The following is an 18837-nucleotide window of genomic DNA, read 5'->3' as shown; positions in this document are numbered from 1 at the left end:
ACCAGCAGCGTCTGAGAAGGCTCGTCCCCCTCCCTTGGACGTTTCCTGTGGTTTTGTTTTCTTTGCCAACCTGACAATTTAAAAATGGCCTCTAGGGAGCAGTTTTACTTTGCATTTCTATTACTATGAGTGAAATGAAGCATTTTTTAATATGTTTAGAATCATTTGTATTCACTTTTCTGGGAAATGAGTCCATTGTTGGCCCATTTTTTTCTATCCTATTGGTGGTCTTTTTAAAACTGATTTGTAGGACTTTTATTTCTTAAGGAAATGAGCCCTCTTTCTGTGGTTTGAGTTGCAAATATTCTTCCAAATCGGTCTTTTGACCTTGTGAGTGATGGGATGTTTTTGACCACGCCCACATGAACTTTTTAAGTTTACATTGTTAAATACGTTGATACTTTCTTTTGTGGTTTCTGGAGGCTGTGTCGTATTTTAAAAGATCATCTTCACTCCATGGTAGTAAATAATCACTCCACGATTTTTTCTGTAATTTTAATGATTTCATTTTGACCGATATGAGATTTACCTGCTCTAAAGAAAACAGCTGTGGCTTTAAAAGGTAACGTTCCCATCACATAAAAAAATCTTCAGGCCTGGTAGTGTCGACAAAAAAATTAATCAGTCGAGGGCTTCCTTGGTGGCGCAGTGGATAAGAATCCGCCTGCCAGTGCAGGGGACGCAGGCTCGGTCCCTGGTCGGGGAACTAAGATCCCACATGCCGCGGGGCAACTGAGCCCGCACGCCACAACTACTGAGCTCGCGCGCCACAACAAGAGAGCCCACGTGCCACAACTGCAGAGCCCACGCAACCTGGAGCCCACGCGCTGCAACTAGAGAGAAGCCCGCGCATCACCGCGAAGAGCCCCGCGTGCCACAATGAAAAGATCCCGCCTGCCTCAGTGAAGATCGTGCGCGCCGCAACTAAGACACAATGCAGCCAAAATTATTAAATTAAATTAAAAGTAAATAAATAAATAAAAATTAATCGGTCGATCTACAAAAGAAATGGAACATTTTATTCGAGCCAAATTTGAGGATTATAACCTGGGGAGGAGCATCTCAGAAAGCTCTGAGAACTGCTCCACCCACTAGAAGTCAAGGCACAGTTATATAAGGTTTTTGAGACAGAGGGCTGTACATCAAATGACGTATTATTGACAATTTACACAATCCCGATCTAAGCGTCATCGGGCCCTTAGGAGATGGAGAAGGAAATTTATCTTTAAGGAGTTGTCTTGTTGATGCTGGGAGAATACTGCTCTTTATGGTTGAGCAGGCATTTCTGCCAGTGGGGAAGGTGTGGTCGATGCAACATGCAGATACACAACTCGCAGCAAGGGGGAGAGAGGGGGCCAAAGGGCAGAAAAACATTGTTTAAATTTTTTTTGTCTTGCCATAAAATATGAATTGCATTTCACAACAGGAAAGCTCTGTGCTTACGTCAAAGGCCCAAGCCCCATCAAGCCTGTGGCTCTGCCGCCTTCCACATGGTCCAAAATGGCTGCTCCAGTTCCAGCCGCCACATCCACATTCCAGCCAGCAGGAGGAAACTCCTCCCACATGGAGGACATTTCCTGGAAGTGATGCTCCCAGGTACTTCCCATTCATCTTGTCTCCTGGCCTCACCTCACTGCAAGGGAGCTCCCCTGGGGGTCCCAGGAGGGGCCGGGGTCCGAGCAAGGGTGGCAAGATCTGACCCCACAAGTCTGTGGGGTGCAGGGGTGTGTGGACAGTCCCTCCCCAGCCTGGGGCCAGCCCCTGGTTTGGGGGAAAGGGTTTGGGGGAGACCTCTGCCCCCATCCCCCAAGAAGCCAAACCCACCTGGTCCAGGAGTGGGGAGTCTGCCCTACCCGCAGAGCACGCCTGGAAGGGGGACACCGAGAGGACACGTCTGGGGTGGGGGACCCCAGAGAGGGCTTGTTGGGGGTACGTGAGGATCCCTGTCTGCTTCGGGGAAACCCTGAGTGCCGCCCACAGAACTGGGTTGAACTGGGTCCAACCGCGTGGTTGGACCCTGCCTGGGGGGACAGGGCCGGGAGCCCCAGTCACACGATGAGCACCGTCTACACTGCCTTGGACACGAAACGCCCCAGCACCGGGCTGTAGTTCTGCCCCTGCGCTGGGAGCTGGATGCCGGGGCCACGCAGGCCTGCCACGTGGGCACTCCGGAGGCTTGGGCCCCACTGCTCAGACCACAAGACCCCAGTGTCCCCCAGAGTCCCCAGCCCTGCGGCCTCAAGTCTGCAGGGCCAGGGCCCCAGGCAGCGGGTCACACGGGACTAACTGCAGGTCTCGAGGAGAGACCACCGGCCTCCCGGGGGGCTGGGCTCCAGCCTGAGGCGCCCCAGTGTCCCTGCTGGGTCCTCGCCCCCAGCTGCCCTTACAGAACCCCCTGCGCTCTGAAGCTGCCCCTTCTGCCCACCTGCCCAGAGGCCCTCCAAGAAAGAAGGAAGCCACAGCCAGGAGCCCCAGGGCCCCCGGGGCTGGATCCAAGAGGGCAGTGGGACCCAGGAGGTCCTGCTAAGGACGCGGGGCGCCCTCAGCCCCATCTGCCAGGCCCCTGCTCGGGGTTGGGGCCGCGGCACAGCCACGCCCTGGGTGGGGTCGGGCGGCCAGTGCTGGGTCGAGTGAGCTTCTGAGACGGGGGCTCCTTGGGGCTGCCCCGGACTGGCAGGGGCCCCAGGTACGGGTGAGGAGCTCCCGGGACACTGACTTCGGTGCTGACACCACAAAGCCCCAGGCGAACGGGGACAGGCTGGACGCCCGCCCAGTGGGCCCGAGCGGCGGCAAGGGCCAGCTCCAGCGGGGCGGGCTGAGCTGAGCGCGCAGGAGGCCCCACCAACGAGCCCGGACACGTCCTGGCGGCCAGGATGGCGGTGCTCCGTGGAAACCACAGCAGCAGGACTCGGCGCCAGAGGACGCCGCCAGCAAAGCTCAGGCCGCGGCAGCCCCTCGCGACCTTCAGCGTGACCGTGACTTGGGACAGTGGGGGCAGAGGAGGCCCCGGGTGCAGCTCCAGGCTCCGGCGTGAAGACCCCGTCCCTCCATCCCTCCCGTCCCTTCTCCGACCACAGCCGGGGGCCTCGCCCGCGGTGACGTGGCCCCAACAGGCCTTCCTCGAGGACCCCAGAACCACAGCAGAGAGAAAGCGTCCGTCAGACACGGGACAAAACTATCAAAGGAAGATGTTTTATTTTCAAGTTTCTATGGAGATGTTACAAACGATGCAGACTTAAAAGAAAAAAAACATTTAAAAAATTTAAGCTACCATTTTAAAATAAAAATATGATTAGGTAAAATAATAAATAATGACGTCCCGCGACACCTTGAGATGAAGGTGTGTCGCGTGCCTCGGCTGCTGGGACCCTCGCCTGGCCCCGGCCCGGCCAGGCCGCCAGGCTGCACGCCCACCCGGCATTCTAATGGTGTAGGAATGAAAGGGACACACCGTCCAAATCTTGACTTTATTTTTTAATATAAAAAATGCCATTTTGGAAACCCACCCTACCTTTTCCCCTAACATAATGCTTTACCTCTTAAAAATAAAAAATAAAGTACTAATTCTATATACATCACGTGTACCATACAAAAATGTATCCAAAGTTTCTATTGCTACCAAAGTGTTCTAAATTAAAACAAGTTACAGAAAGCCCCTCATTGTAAACAAAAGATTACAAGTTACAAAATCAAAGAACACAGCCAGAGTCATTTGTACAACAACCAACACATCCTGCTCCCGAAGCAAGTTGGATTTTATGTCCTGTATAAAACGCATATCAATATACTTCTGCCAATTTATCTCTCGTTATAAAGCAAATGATACACTTTCTACAATAAATAATCCGCTGGGAGGCACGCCCGTGGGAGGCTGGCGCGGACAGGCGGAGGCTGGCGCGTGGTCGAGGCTGGCGAGGCCCAGAGGAGGCGCTGCCCCAGCCCTCACGGGGGCGGCGGAGTGTTTTTGGTGATTTGCAAGTGATGCGCGCGGCATAAGTTTATTCTCCACCTCTTTCCACAAAGTACCATTCAAAATAATGTCATTTTCTTCTTAAAATACACATTTGTCATTGTAAATTTACATCCCGTCTATTAAATAAGTGGTACTCTGTGTAAAGAGCATGATTTACAAAATTATTAAACATTCAAAAGTCTTTAAAAAAAAAAAACAAAAAACAGCTACAGATCAAAGAAAGTGAGGCCGGCAGCGCCCTCTGGAGCGACCCGTGAGGGGCACAGAGCTGCACTCGGGGGACGCGCCCACGCCATTCACAGAGCGCCCAGACGGGGATGATTTCATAGAAAACTGGGAAACAAAACCTCCCCCTCCCTGGGAGAAAGAATTAAACTACACCTAAAAATCAGAATAAGTTAAGTGATAAACAATATACAGTATGTACAGCGTATCGACACTATGGACAAGGCCACAGCCGCGTCAGTCTATGTCGCTGAGGTCACTGGCCGGCTCCCCGTGCACGCGGCTCAGGTGGTTCATGGCGCGGTCGAAGGCGATCCTCACCGCCTTCCGGATGCTGGAGTTCCTCCCCTCCATCATCTTCAACTTGTCTATCGTCTCGTCAATGCCAAGGGGAACCATCTTGGACTTCGGGAGCCACTGCCTTTGAAGGAAGAGAATGCACCGTGAGGCTGCGCAAGCGCCAACCTGCCCCTCGGCCGCCGCACACACACCCGGCCTCCACGCCATCGGGCACTTCAGGCCAAGCGGCACCGCGGAAAGCGCCCGAGCACGGGATCAGCGGTCACCTCCTCTATCAGCGTCACTTCCCGGGGGGCCGCTGCAGCCCTCGGCCGTCCACGCCATACCCGAGTGGCCACCACGGGGCACACGCACACACACAGACACACGCACGACACGTGCGCTCACACGGCAAGGAGTGGAGGGCAGGGCCACGGGTCCGGAAGACCCACTGAGCCACAGGGAATGCAGCAAGAGGGTTGCCCGGGTCAGGGGGCAGCAAGACACACAAGCCCAATGCAGCTGCACGGGACACTGCGGCCGGCTCCCCACCGAGCAGCCTCGGGCACAGAAAGGGCCACAGTGCGGAGGACAGACGAGCCCGGCGCCAGAAGGGCGGGGGGGCAGTTCCCGCGGGCACGCAGCTCAGGGTCTGGACCGCGGCCCGTCGGGGGCCAAGGCAGGGGCATCCGCTGGCAGAGCACAGGGGTCTGGGAGCCCGTGGGAGGCCCGTCGGGACCACACGGACCCACCCAGGGCCCGGCGGGCACTCACCAGCTTCTCTTGTTGTCGAAGAACAGGACGAGGAAGAGCTTTTCGTCCGCCTTGGTCTGCATGTGCTCGCCGACCTTCAGCACATCCAGCGGCGGCGCCGGGATGGTGACCCCGTTGTGGTGGCCAGGCACACGCGGCATCTTGGGGTCGATGATCTGCCGAGGGAGGACACGGGGTCGCGGTGGAGCCCTCGCACCCCGTGCCCTGGAGCAGGCCAGGGCCCGACGAGAGGGGGGTCTCAAGGAACTCCGCCCACACCCCGACACCCCCGTGTGCGTCTCCCGGCAGGTGGTCACAGGACGCCTGTCCCCAGGGCCCGGGGACACGGCCACGTGGCTCACCAGGGCCGGGTACGAGGGGTAGCCGCTGCACTTGGCCCACACGACCTTCAGGGGCTCGAGGACGGAGGCCGCGGCGTCAGTTGAAATCCACATGCTGTTCTGACCAACTTCTGAGGAGAAGAGGGAGAGAAAGGAGTCAGAAGGGCAGGGCCCCCGGGACCCAACACGCTGCACAGCTGAGGCCGCCCCAGGGTGGCAAGACGGGCCTTGGGGATGCGACCGGCCCGGCCTGAGGGCGCGAGAGCCCGGGGGAGGCAGAAGGCCGGCCCAGCGCCCACAGTGGTGCTTAGGGACTCCGCACCGCCCTCAAGCCGCGACTCCGAGTCGCCCTGCACCCCACCCCTCCCCCAGCTCTAAGGCCTCCGGCCCCCAGGTCCCCAGCATCTCCCACTCCGCGCACAAGACGGTGGCGGGCGTGGACGCACCGGCCGCGATCCGGGCCGCCTTGGCGTAGTTCCCGTTCTCGATGCAGGAGATCAGCGCGCTGCGGTCCTCCAGCGTGTGCCTGCGGACCAGGGCGGGCTTGCCCCGGCCGCACGGGGGCGCGCTAAAGCTTCAGGAGGGAAAGAGGGGCCCATCAGAGCCCGGCCGCGGGCCCTGCACGAGGGGAGGCGGGGGGGTCAGGCGGGAAGGGAGACGGCAGGGCCGTGCTGGCCACCTTTTTTTCTTTGGGCCCCACTGCGTGGGATCTTAATTCCCCGACCAGGGATCAATCCCGGGCCCGGCAGTGAGAGTCCTAACCACTGGACACCAGGGAATTCCCAGCCACCAACTTGGTAAAGGCAAGACTCGGCAGGAAAACACCAAGTATAGACGTCACTCAAGTTAGACTTCTATGGGGTTTGCCTTCCCACTTCTGGTGAAATTCTACAAAGCAGATCACTGCGGAAGAGACACTGCCCCCGAGGGAGGGACGGAGGGAGGGAGGGACGGAGGGAGGGAGGGAGGGAGGGAGGGAGGGAGGGCGGGCGTCGGGCTGCTCGGGGCGGGGCCCACCTGGAGTCGCAGAGCGGGCTGCTGCTGGAGGAGACGCTGGACTCGGAGGCGCAGCGGCGGCGGGGCGCGGCCGTTCTCCCCGGGGCGCCGCCCAGCTCCTGCTCGCCCCTCGCGGCCCCAAAGCCATTGGTGAGCCCTGCAACACAGGCGCACATGGCCCTGAGCTCAGCTCCCCGCGGCAGGTGCCCGCACCACCACCATCTCTAAACCGGGGACAACGCCAGACAATCGCGCCCTGCCCACCCCAGCACCCAGCACGCTCAGAACACGGGGACAGGGGCACAGGGGGCACCGAACGGAGATGACAAGGCACGGCGAAGTCAGGGCACACTGGTCTCCAGAAGGTGCTCTTAAAAACAGGCCCCACAAAGGCAAGGAGGGCCTCCTGCGACTCCTTCCTGGACGGTCAACGCCCGCCGACAGAGGCCCCAAGTCTGGGCGGGGGCCCCCGGGGGGTGGGGGCAGGGGAGCCACGGGCTTCTGGGGGATCAGCACGTCCATGTCTAAGGAAAACCTTCTTTCAAAACAAAGCACTAGCAGGAGCCCCCAAAAACGCTCACGACCTCCTGAAATCCAAGACAAGCGTCTCGTTCACGTGGGCGCCCTGTGTCCAGACGCCACCGAGACCACCAGCACCAAGGCACATGGGTGAGGACGCGCCACCAGGGGGCCAGAACCCCCCAGCAGCCCAACAAGCCAACGGCTTCACCTTAGCACCTGAGAAGTGTTTCAATCGAGGCAAATCTCAAAACCAAACCACACATCCTGCCCCCGAAAAGTCTGACGCCAGCAGGAGGCAGGAAGGACACCCCAGGTCAGAAGGGGCCGCGAGCTGCCGCCTTTGTCCAGCGCTGCCAGGCCCAGCCCGGCCCCTCTGGGTGCGGCGGCTGCAGGGAAGGCGTGTTTTTTTCCCCAGAAAAGAATCCCACTCCTCGTGCTTCAAAATTTTTTAAATCCATTTTTTCAAAAAATTTTTGAAGTAGTTAAGCCAGATTACAGGGGATTCTCATCTGCTTCACGTTACTTTCCTGCAAACAAAGGGAGGTGAGTAAACCTAGACAGACAGCCGCTGGCAAGTACAAATGCAGGAACAGAGCGCGCTCTGCTGCTCCCGAAGAGAACAGAGCCCCCGACTCTCCCTAAGCGAGCCAGTCAGACATCCTGCTCCATCTCCGCCAGACCTGACACCACTGGCTACAGGAAAAGCTTAGCGTTTTCCGTTTCAAACCTAATTCACATTGTACCTGCGGGCAATGGCGGGTGCTGCACTCATTTTCAGAACTTGGACCAAACCACCTCAGGAAGGCAGGCCCATGAAACAGAGCGGCTGGGCCAAGGCTGCAGGGCTGAACCACGGCCGCTTCTGGTGGTCCCAGCCCGTGGGGCCCAGGTCCACCAGGAGGGGCCGCGCTCACGCAGGCGCAAGCCCAGCACCAGCGCTGCTACAAGATCCCACCTGTACCCCCCGGGGAGGGCCCAGGACAGCACCCAACACTGGGCCAGGTCCAGACGCACGGTGTGGCGACAGCCCAGGGGTCAAGGTCACGCAGCCACCAAGCTGCTCCAAGCACAGCCAGCGTGGACGGCCTCCCCCTGCGCCCAACCTCCCGCCGGCAAAGCGGGCTGCCCATCCGCCTCTCCTGGCAGAGCAGGAAGAGGGACCCTAGAAGGTGACGGGGAGTCTCACCGCCTGTGACAGGTACCCGGCGCCTGGGAAGAGCTGGGGCGAGCAGTGCATGGGGTCTGCCATCCGCGACCCCCCCCATCCCAAGGCAGGAGACGGCAGCCAGGAATGGCAAAAGGAAGGGCAGCGCGCCCGTCACAGGACACGCGTGGTGAAGGTCAGACGAAGAACAGGCCTCCTGACTACGGAGAAAGGAGAGGGGAGAGCGGCCCCGGCTCCAGGGCACCGAGCAAGCCTGCACTCATGTCGTCCCCGGGACACGGCACAGGCATCACCCACATGGCACGCATGGTGACAAGTGACACCAGGGGAGAAGACCCAGAAGTGGGGAGTCCTCAGCTGGGAAACAAGAGGACACACGCCCCCAGGGTGACCAGCTAGTCACATATGGTTTTCCCCGTGTCACGCACTGAGCAACAGACAAGCCCAAGGGCACGAGGCCGCGTGGCCAGAGCAGGGCCAGCCTCCGCAAGCCACCCCACGCCACCCAGAGACCTGCAGGGACCTGAAATGCCACTCAGTAGGGCAGGGTCACAGGTCTGCACAGAAGTGGGCCCAGAGCCACAGGCAGACACAGGTGCCCCCGCAGTGCCTCCGAGAGCCAGGTTAGTGCCGGGTGAAAAGTGCCTTCAGGGACCGGCCAACACCCCCCAGACATGAGCTGCACCCCCAGAGCCCCTGGGGATCAGGGCTGACGCCTCGGGCAATAGAAGAGGCACCCCGGAGTCTAAACTCCCTTCTCTGCCCCAAAGGAGAGCATGCCGAGCGGGGAGCCCCGGCCCAGCTGCAGCTCAAGGCCGTCCAGGCGCCCCCAGGCCTCCCGAGACGCGGGTCATTAGTGGCTGCAGCGACCTCCATCCTGAACGCCTCGCACCTGCCGGGTGGCAAGAAGCCTCCAGGTGCTCCCACAGGGGTGCCGGGCACCCGAGGTCCACCCCACCACGCCCTCGCCGGGCCGTGAAGACCTCCTGGACGGCAGCCCAGCAAGAGGCACAGCGACAGGAGCGGCTGCACCCCCTGCCACCACACGGTGTGGACGCAAGGGGTCCCCTCACATGACACAGTGCCAGGGCCAGTGGGCACAGGGACTGCAGCCGGCCTGTCGGAGCAGGGGACATGCCTGTTATTTTGGCTCCAAGATTTTATTTTTACTGTTGGCAACACAATTGCACCTTTTATACGTTTTTCCACCTTTCAATAAAAACACAGAAGCACATCAAGTAAGATCCCAACACCCTGCTTTTGCCCAGACCGGCTCCAAGAAGACGCAGCAGCGTGCAAGGCTCGCCAGGACGCCCAGCACGGGACGCCCCCAGGCCCGCAGCCAAGACGTCCGCTCGTGGCGACCAGAGACAGAACTGTGCCTCCCCGAGAGCCCCGGGACGAGCGGGAGAAGAAGCCAGAGGAGAGACAAGCGAGGGCGGGCAGGCCCGGCGGGAGCCAGGAGGCGCCAACAGCAGACAGCGAGGGGAGACGGGGCTGATGCCACGTGGTCCGGCACCGTGTGTGGCCTGCACAGTCCTTCCCGAGCCCAGCGCCCAACCCAGAGGCCCTGGTCATCTCAGACCGGTCCTGTGCCTGCCGAGGGCGGGTCAGAAGCTCTATCCACGCGAGTCATCTGTGGACGCAGCACACTCTCCAGGCACCTCGGCCCAAGGCTTCCTTCTGCATCGTCACCCTATCCACGGGGAGGCCGACCGACGTCCCAGCCAGGTCCCAGACAGCTGGAGGACGGGCGCCGCCCCGGCACCTGCGGGCTTCTGGCTGACTTACAGAGGGGCGGGGGGGGGCACGGCTCCTCCGAGGGCTGCTGTTTGTGTTTTTGTTTGGAGGGCGGCTGAACGGATGCTTCCAATGTCATCCACAAGAACTGGGTGAAATGCAAGGGTGCAGGGATCCTTCTGCGTTCCAAAATGACCGCGTAGCACAACTCCAATCCAAGGTAAGAGAAAATAATTAGGATTCAAAGAGTGAACTACCCAGCGTGTTAGTAGTTAAAACGAGAACCTGGAAACCAGCGAAAAACCCGTTCAGTCGGAACGCAGGCCCCGCAGAGCAGCCTCCTGCCCGAGCAGCCTGCAGACACGGCGACAGACGCAAGCGCACACGGCCCGCCACGCGCACGACAGAAGCCGCGCGCAGGCATCTCAGGCGAAGAGACGGGCAGCACGGTGTCCTGGCCTGGGGCCCACGAGCCAGCGGTCACAGAAAGAAGCCGGGAGACCACGCAGGGCCTGGCGGCACGGCTCCAGGAGCAGCAGCCAGCGTGCCGACGCCGCCCGCGGGCGCTTCCAAGGAGAGGCCTGAGTGCCCGGAAGGAACAAGACGGGATTCACCCTAACCTAGAGGCCTTGCAGCACACTGTGGACACCCGCGGGCTCCCTACGAGGCAGAGCACGCAGACGGACTCTTGGAAAACAGAAGGTTCGGAATACCCCAAGTCCCGAGACTGCAAAGACTGCCGCTCGGGGCAAGGGACCCGGCCGCGGAGCCCACGAGACGCCCGGGCGACGGGCCAGCCGAGGGCCGAGCAGACACTGAGGACTCACCGCACACCACTGCAGGCACCGCCGTTCTAGAATGGGAAGCGAAGGGCTCCGTCTGAGCCAGGCCATAGGCGTCGACACCTCGGACGCGCCCCGGCCCTCATGCAAAGCCTGCAGGAATCTCCCGGCCTCAACCATCACCACTGAACACCTGCAAGATCCTCGGCTCAGCCTCGGAAACCGGAAGGAGCGGACGTAATTTTCTACACACGGAAACCGGAAGGAGCGAACGTGATTTTCTACACACGGAAACCGGAAGGAGCGGACGTAATTTTCTACACACGGAAACCGGGAGGAGCGCACGTGATTTTCTACACACGGAAACCGGGAGGAGCGCACGTGATTTTCTACACACGGAAACCGGAAGGAGCGGACGTGATTTTCTACACACGGAAACCGGAAGGAGCGGACGTGATTTTCTACACACGGAAACCGGGAGGAGCGGACGTGATTTTCTACACACGGAAACCGGGAGGAGCGCACGTGATTTTCTACACACGGAAACCGGGAGGAGCGCACGTGACTTTCTACAAGGGACCTTTGGTGAGGGATTCCAAGAGGGCCCCGAAAGCCCGGCGGTTTAAGGCCCATGGGGGGCAACGGTTCCAGAAGAACAGCCGGGCGGCGAGGGCCACGTCGGGGCCTGGCAGCCCACCCCCCGGACACCAGCTTCGCCAGGGGCCCCTGACCGCAGTGCCCTGCGAACGGTGCACCAGAACACGACGCCCTGACTCGCCTCCCGGTGCAGATGCCAGGACCCTCCAGTGCGCTTGAAAACCAAGCCGAGGCTCTTTCGCTAAATTCGGCCGAGAAAGGCCCCAGGCTAGTTAAGGAGCCCGAGCACTGACACAGGCTCCACTGTATCTGTACCCTGGACACACTCAAGCAGCTGGCAGCACTCAGAAATAAAGTTCTAACAAATTATCAAAAAACACCAACTTGATATTGATCCATCGAACTAAAAGCACAAAATGTAACGTTTCAATAACCCTAATCACGTGTGCAAAAGTTTACTGTGGAAGGACAGCCAGCCAGGCGACACACCTCCCCGCACGCCGGGCTGCAACCGCCCGCCCCTCCAGGGTGGACGCCCGGGACCGAGGCACCCAACCGGCCCCACGAACCCGTGGCTCAAACTGAGTCAACCGCCGGAGGAGGAGACGCACTTCTCTGCCTGGATGCGGCAGACAGAGCAGCAGCGGACACGAGCCGGCTCTGGTCCACGTCCGGGACCAAAGGGAGCTCAGACCGCCCCCAGGAGACAGCCCCGCGGGCCCACCGCCGTGGAGGGGCGCGGACGGCAACCGGCTAGGCGACCAGCACAGACACCCCTCGCCTCCCGGCGGCACGGCTGGAAACTGGCTCTGAGAGAGCGGGAAGGTGCCTCGGCAAACAAAGCCGGAGGGAAATTCCTGGCGCAGCGCCAGCACAGGGGTGTCTGGGTGAGAGAGACGATTAAGCCGTAAAAGCTTAGTAGCAAATGAGAAACACTTTCAAGTGTTATCTCAGCAGAAGATAACCCATCGTGGGTGTACCAACCAAGCCACACAGGACAGCGAGAAAATGTCAAAGGACGCTTTAAGCAAGTGGGTGACACGCCGCATTTAGCCCAGACCCTGTGGGCCTCAGAAGGGAGGCCTGCGGGACGCCCGCCGTCACCTGCTGCACCTGGACCCAACCACACGGACAGCACAGCCAAGCGCCAGCCACGCTCGGAAGGCGGCCTGGGTCCAGGCTCTCCAAGGGGAGGGACAAGCAGGGCCCCCAGCCCCCAGGCCCCCCAAGGTGGCGCCACCTCAGACTTATGATTCAGGGCTTCTCAAAGCAAAACACCATCTGTCTTCTTACGTGGACAACAAAGTGCAAAACACCGAAGCTGCTGCCACCCCCCACCCCCGCCGCCCACTCCCGCCCCGCCCCGAGACAGAACGCGGCCGGCGCGGCATTTACCTGTGTCCAGGCGCTTTCCCGGGGACCCCTCCTCCACCTCGGAGTCGCCGCAGGTGCTTCGCGACCTTTTTCTTGGCTGCAGAAGAGTCTCCAACCTCGGAAGGACTACAGACAAAAAGGTTTTGGTCCCTAGCTGAGGAGAAGTTGGCTGGGTTTCAGTGTTCTTGGCAGACTTTGGGGGGCTTACACTTTTCGATTTGCAGAAGAGAACAGAAGTGCGTCTGTTTACATCGCTTGATGGCTCCGCCACCGCGGAGGCCGCCGCCGGCGCATCGCCACTACTGGCGAGGGTGGGCTCTGGAGGGTGTCCGATTACCAGTGCGCTCTGAGTGCAAGTGCTATGTGATTCATTACCAAATGTGACTCTTTTGAATAGTTTACTCTGCTCTGGGTTGAGTTCTACTGGTTTGAGGGTTGGTGGTTCTGAATTAGTCTCCGAGTTTGAAGGAAGAGGTAATGCATCTGATGGTTCAAGTTTAGGGGGAGATTTATCTCCTGAAAAAATTATAAATAAAGTGATTTTTGAAAACTGATAATTATAAAATCTATTATAAAACTTACTATAAATGTGAAGTCCACCAAAATACTAATTCAATTAAGGAAACACAGCATCACACACAACTGTCTGCAAGCAGCCGCGGGTTACCCTGTGTGCGCTTCCCTGACACCGAGGCCGCGGCGCCTGGTGCCCAGGTGTCCAGAGCTACCCTCTGAAGACAACCCTGAGGACCACCGCACGTGCGCCAGCATCAAGTCATCATTCGAGTTCATGACAGTTTCTGCAATCAACATCCACTTACCTTGAGGAAGAAAAATATTTCACGTAACTAAGGGGCTCTAAGCGGGCATTCCCACAGTCCTGACCTGGTCCACAAGGTTAGCAGACAGAGGAAACAGCACGTAGACCTGACTTCTGACCAGGGCACTCTAAGTCGTGTCAAAACCAGGGAGTGGTGAGTGGCTGCGAACGATCCAGGAGAGCAGGAACACTTCCCACTCTGTTCTCAGATACACTAACTTCTGTGCCACCTCCAGAGACATTACAACCTAAGTTCTTTCTTCTAAGTCTGACTTTAAATATAAAAACACAACCTCTGGACAAAGACTGTTTTAACCTCTTAAGAAAAAGGCTTTAAAAGTTACTAACATGGAAACAAGACGCCTGAGAGCCGGCCTGTCAGCCCCGGGCCCCAGAGGCTGGAGAAGCCTCCCCAGGGAGGACTGGCCGGGGCGGGCACACCCTCTGGGATAAAGCCACCGAGGCTGCTCTCCAGGCAAGGCGGATACTGGCTTCAGGACGTATGACATAAAACCAGAAGACACTAAGGAGTACGTATCATCACAAAGTACAGTTTCTATTTTATGAAACCTGCACATCTCCCCAAAACCGTCTAGAACACATAAGGTTAATATTTTAAATCCAAAGTCATTCTGAAAATGAAAAGCTACACAACTTCTAAGGTTCGTTTACGTCTCTGAGCAAATGTTTCGAGAATTCTCCCAACTTATGGTGAGGAGAGCCCGCCAGGCTCGGAGCCCAGGAGGGTGGCACGGAACTGCAGGAGCGCTCTGCCCAGGCAGCTGTGGTCAGGCTCTGCCCCAGAGGGGCCTTTGCTTTCAAACGCCGCTCAAAGCCTGTTAAGGCACGTGACAGCGACTCAGAAAATGAGCAGAGCGCCTCTCCTGGACCACAAGCTGTTAGAAGCATCAGTTTCAGGAGACACTGACTCATCTCGCGCATGTGTGGAAACGCTAGGGCCTGAGGCCCACTGCCGGCGCGCGGCTGGTGAGGAACCTCCCCCGCCCGCTGCTCGTGACCACGTGGGGAACACTGACCAGGTGGGAACTAGGGACATGCAGAGTGACCGCTGGGAGGCTTCCTGTCACTCACTAGGAACACCAAGGGCATCTTCCCAGGGGTGGGGCCCTCCTCCCTCCCTTTCCCCCACCCGCCCCCAGACCCACAGGGGCTCTCGTGCTGACCTGACAACAAGGTGTCAGCATCTGCCGCAGCCTCGGCAGGCAGGGGGACGCAGGGGTGGCAGTGCCGCCCCCCGCCAGGCCCCCCCACTCAGCAAGCGGGCTAGGCGACCTCAGGCCCCACCCCCAGGCTTGGCCGCTCCTGCTGGGGCAGCCACCGCCCCACAGCCCCCCGCAGGCGCCCATGGCCCTGGCCGCCCACACACGAGGCCCCGGACCACGTGGTCCACGGCGGACTGCGCCCACACCCAGCCTGTGCCAGCCGCGGGGAACGGGGGGGCTCTTCAGAGGGGCCACCCGACCCTCCCCTCCCTGAAGGCTACGCTATGGCACCGGGCCCTGCAGTCTGCCGGGGCGGCTCACAGAGGCATGTCCCAGGCCTCTGAGGGCCGCGCAGATGCAGAGTGGGCGTCAAGGACAGAAGCTGCTCAGGTGACCCGGTGCAAACCACCCCCACCACCAGCTGTGGGACCCTCGCAGGCCACTGGCCCCAAGCCTCCGTGCCCTCGTCCGTCAGACGAGGACAGACAGCACAGTGACCAATGACCCCGCCGCGCTCGCCACGCTCAGAGCAGGTGCCAAGCAGAGCCCTGGGGGGGGGGCGTGGGGGTGCACACGGAGCCGACATGAGAGCACAAGTCCCTGTACAGTCACTGGCTGCGAACAATCACGCCGCTTAAACGCTCGTGAAAAGCGCTCGATTAACTTCTAGAACAAACGTTCTTCGTTCGTGGCATAAACGAATGCAGACCACCTGAAATCCTGTTCACAGGAGCTCATCACACACAGAACAGCCCGGCGGCTCCACTCGGGGCACCCCACCTGCCCCACTGCTTCGGGGCGTCTGCAGGGCAGCTTCTCCACCGTCCACACCCGTGGCGCCAACCCGCCCAAGAGACGCTTCCAAAGCAAAGCCACAAACGGCCCGGGGACCCAGCGAGGCACCTGTCTGGACGCCGTGCCACCGACCCTCCCGAGTCAGGGGCCCCTGTCCTCACTCGAGCCTCCAGCTGACCCTGGCAGCCCCTCTGGAGCCTCCAGGGAAAGAGACGGGCGCAGGCTTAAAACAGCGGAGACAGGGCTCGAACCCGACACTGGACCAAAGCCCCGACAGCTAGAGGCAGAGGCCTCTCAGCGACCCAGGCCCACGGCCTCGGCCATGCCGTCCTCACTGCCCTGCCCCCCCCCCGCTGCTCGACGGAAATCTCACCGTGTGTGAAACCGACAACCCGGGCACGAGGCTCCCCGGCTGACGGCCCCAGACCAGCACCGCACAGACGGGCAGAGTCCGCGGGCGCCCGCCCCAAGGTGCGCGGAGCCCCACGCCCGCCGCCCCTGCCTGGCGCCTGACGCCAGCGTCTCCTCCCTGCTCAGGTTTCCAACAGAAACCCGTGAACATTAAATCACAACTAAGACCGCGTTTGATGTTGAGAAATCACCACTCTTTCAAGCGCGACGGATCAATATTGTGGTCCTGAGTCTTTCAGAAGATTCTTGAGTTTTGCCCCGGGACGGTGATCCCAAGTACACGTTTCTACACTCGCTCACAAACGGCTGCTTCCGCCGCCTCCACCAACCTCTGTGTCATCCACACGACCCCAGCCCCAATGTCTGGAGGCACGCCGCTTCTTCACGGGGGGCGCCCCCCACCCTCCCTGACAAGCCCGGCTGTTTCTCCTCTCCACCCACACCTCTCCTTCCACGTGTCGCTCCTAATCAGCAGGGCTCCAGGCCTCCCTGCTCACATCTGCCGGCCGCGCCTCCACCTGCTTCCTCCAATGTGGGCCAGCCCCACGGAACAGCGAGAGGGGCCGCCAGGGACGCCTGCCCAGCAGGAGAGCTCAGAAGCTGATGGCGGACCAACCTGTCGACACATTCTCCCCCCAACCCACTCTTTTGCACAAGAAGAGAAACGCATGCCCTCAGCCGGAGGGGCAGCTCGGGCAGCGGGAAGGGGCCAGCTGGCAGGCAAGCAGGTGCCCATGCCAGAACCCACGCTCCAGGCCCACCCTGCACCCCGAGGACCCCTGAAGGCACAGAAGGGGGCACAGCCCGGGAACCCAGGTAGGCCCGGCTGTCGAAGGTCCCCTTGGGCAAGAGCTCCTCAGAACCAGAACCCCAAGAGGCAGGGCCGGCGCAGGTGGTGGCAGGGAGGCTCCCCCAGACTCTACGGACCTAACGTAACTCCCAGAACCCAGGAGAAGCTGCAGAGCCTGCAGCTGACAGCGCAGCCATGCACACAGAGAGGCCATCGCGAGGAAAAGTCTGCAGGAGCGACTCAGGGTCGCTCTCTAAGGGAAGAGAGAGCTCGGGGTTCCAGGTCCTTCCTGCCCCACTGCTGCCTCAGGCAACTGGATAAAAAAGGAGGGGGACACGCAGGACACTGCTCCGCCAGAGGGACGCCCAGCGCCAGCCCACTCATGGGCGCCCATGCAGAGGCACACGCGGTCACCGCCAGGACGTGGCAGGTCCACAAGGCTGGCACCCGTCCACAGCACACCACAGTTCTTTTAAAAAGATAAGCTGTAGAACAACCTGGCATCTGGTTTGATTAACGTCTTTGTTATTCTTATCTGGACGCGGTGGGGAAAAAAATCATAAAGACCGTAAAACAGCGGCCAGCTGCTGTGCTCGCAGGGAGTCTGACTCCACGTGTCGCTGCCTGAAACGTGCTGACACTCAGGTGAGGCAAGGAGAGCATGGGGGGGGGGGCCCTCGGCCCGTCCTAGAGCTCCAGCCCCCGGAGGGCACCTCCCAGAGCCCAGGCTGAACTGGCGTCCACGGCCCGTCCTGCCGGGGAGGGGGCTCCTCTGGGCGCGCGTCCGGCCCAGCCCTGTGCCCCACACGCTCGGCCCACGACGGAGCACGGGAGGGACCTTCGCACCAGAAGCGAGTCAGTGAGGGCTGAGCGCACCCCGCGCAGGTCACCAGGCACCCAGTGCAACGACTCTGCTCCACTCTCCAGACCCGACACACAGTCGTGCCCCCCGTCACTCTCCAACCACCCTGGCAAGGCTGCGGACGACATAGACGGTGCTCCTGAAATAGTTTTCCGGAACCAAGCTGAGAAAAAAGTCTCATTCAATGCCCCAGACTCTCGTTAGTGCCCAAACGCGGCGCGGACGGCACGGACGGCCCGGCGTGTGCCCGGAGGTTTCCGAGCGCTCCTGGCCCGCGCCCCCGAGCGTGCTTACCTTCCTCCCCGGTCTCCTGCCCCAGCTGAGCACCGTCCTCTTCAAAGCCTGCAGTACCTGACTCGGCGGCCGGGGGCTGGCTGTGCTGCTGGCTCAGCTGGCTCCGAAGGGCGGCGATCTCCTTCTTCAGCAACTTGGCCCGCTTGCTCCGCGACCCGCTGGACTTCATGGAGCACGTGAGGTCCAGCATGTCCAGCAGCTCCCGCAGCTGCTCCTCCAGGACCATGTGGGCCCTACTGGCCGGGCTCAGCAACCTGTCCACTGGAAGCAGAGGCACGGCCATCAGAAGCCTCAGACCACCCGGCCGGCCCCACCGGGGAGCCCCGGGCCCCCATCTGCGCGTGGCGCCCACGAGGGCCGCCGCCAGGGGCGTACACTGGAGCAGGGGCGGCGCCCAGGGACGCCGAGCCCTCCTGCTGAGACCAGCCACCCAGGCCAAGCGAGGACTCTGAGAAAGGGCCCAAGGGAGGTGTGGACTCCCCGAGGGCGCCAGCGTGGGGCGTCTGCGCATCGCGACTGGTGTCTGACCTCAAGTCTCAGGCCCAGGCTGCCGTCTGGCTTTTCTAAAACTGGGCTGCAAAATTCACAGATAATTTGGAGTTTGGGGCACATTTACTACAAAAACCGCTAGCAATTTCCATTTCAGCCAAACACCAAAATTCATAAAGCACAGATTATCTTAAATCAGTGAGAAGCGGGCAAGAAACAAAACAAGTCTACAGAAGCCCCTGCAGATAAAACTGGGACAAAAACGGCAGTGCGCGGCCGTCCAGACAAAGGAACACACCTCCCCCACAGGCAAACCTGTTACTAAAGCACCACCTCGTCCACGAAGGGAACGAGACGACGGTATAGGGAGACACAGCAGAAGGCATCCCGACAAAAGCCCGCAGGT

The 18837-nt window shown here is 60.2% G+C and overlaps 1 protein-coding gene across 14 annotated transcripts in view; it reads right to left on the bottom strand.

Annotated features, from left to right (window-relative positions):
• Positions 1-3453: 3453 nt before the first annotated feature.
• Positions 3454-18837, bottom strand: part of BRD1 (bromodomain containing 1) — a 34737-nt gene continuing 19353 nt past the window's right edge. For 4 of the 14 annotated variants that reach the window (XM_060166577.1, XM_060166576.1, XM_060166574.1 and 1 more), the window contains 7 exons: positions 17943-18203; positions 12769-13263; positions 6589-6724; positions 6018-6145; positions 5593-5702; positions 5252-5406; positions 3454-4619 (listed from right to left, as the gene is read on the bottom strand). In XM_060166577.1, coding sequence (XP_060022560.1) covers positions 4436-4619; positions 5252-5406; positions 5593-5702; positions 6018-6145; positions 6589-6724; positions 12769-13263; positions 17943-18203 — 1469 coding nt within the window. In that variant the 3' untranslated portion in view covers positions 3454-4435. Of the gene's footprint in view, positions 4620-5251; positions 5407-5592; positions 5703-6017; positions 6190-6588; positions 6725-12768; positions 13264-17942; positions 18204-18837 lie in introns of those variants that run through there. The other 10 variants (XM_060166575.1, XM_060166579.1, XM_060166580.1 and 7 more) reach the window with 10 other exon arrangements.

The sequence above is a fragment of the Lagenorhynchus albirostris genome, chromosome 11 (genome assembly GCF_949774975.1).
Source record: "Lagenorhynchus albirostris chromosome 11, mLagAlb1.1, whole genome shotgun sequence".
Lineage (NCBI taxonomy): Eukaryota > Metazoa > Chordata > Mammalia > Artiodactyla > Delphinidae > Lagenorhynchus > Lagenorhynchus albirostris.
This window is presented reverse-complemented; position numbering and strand designations above follow the sequence as displayed.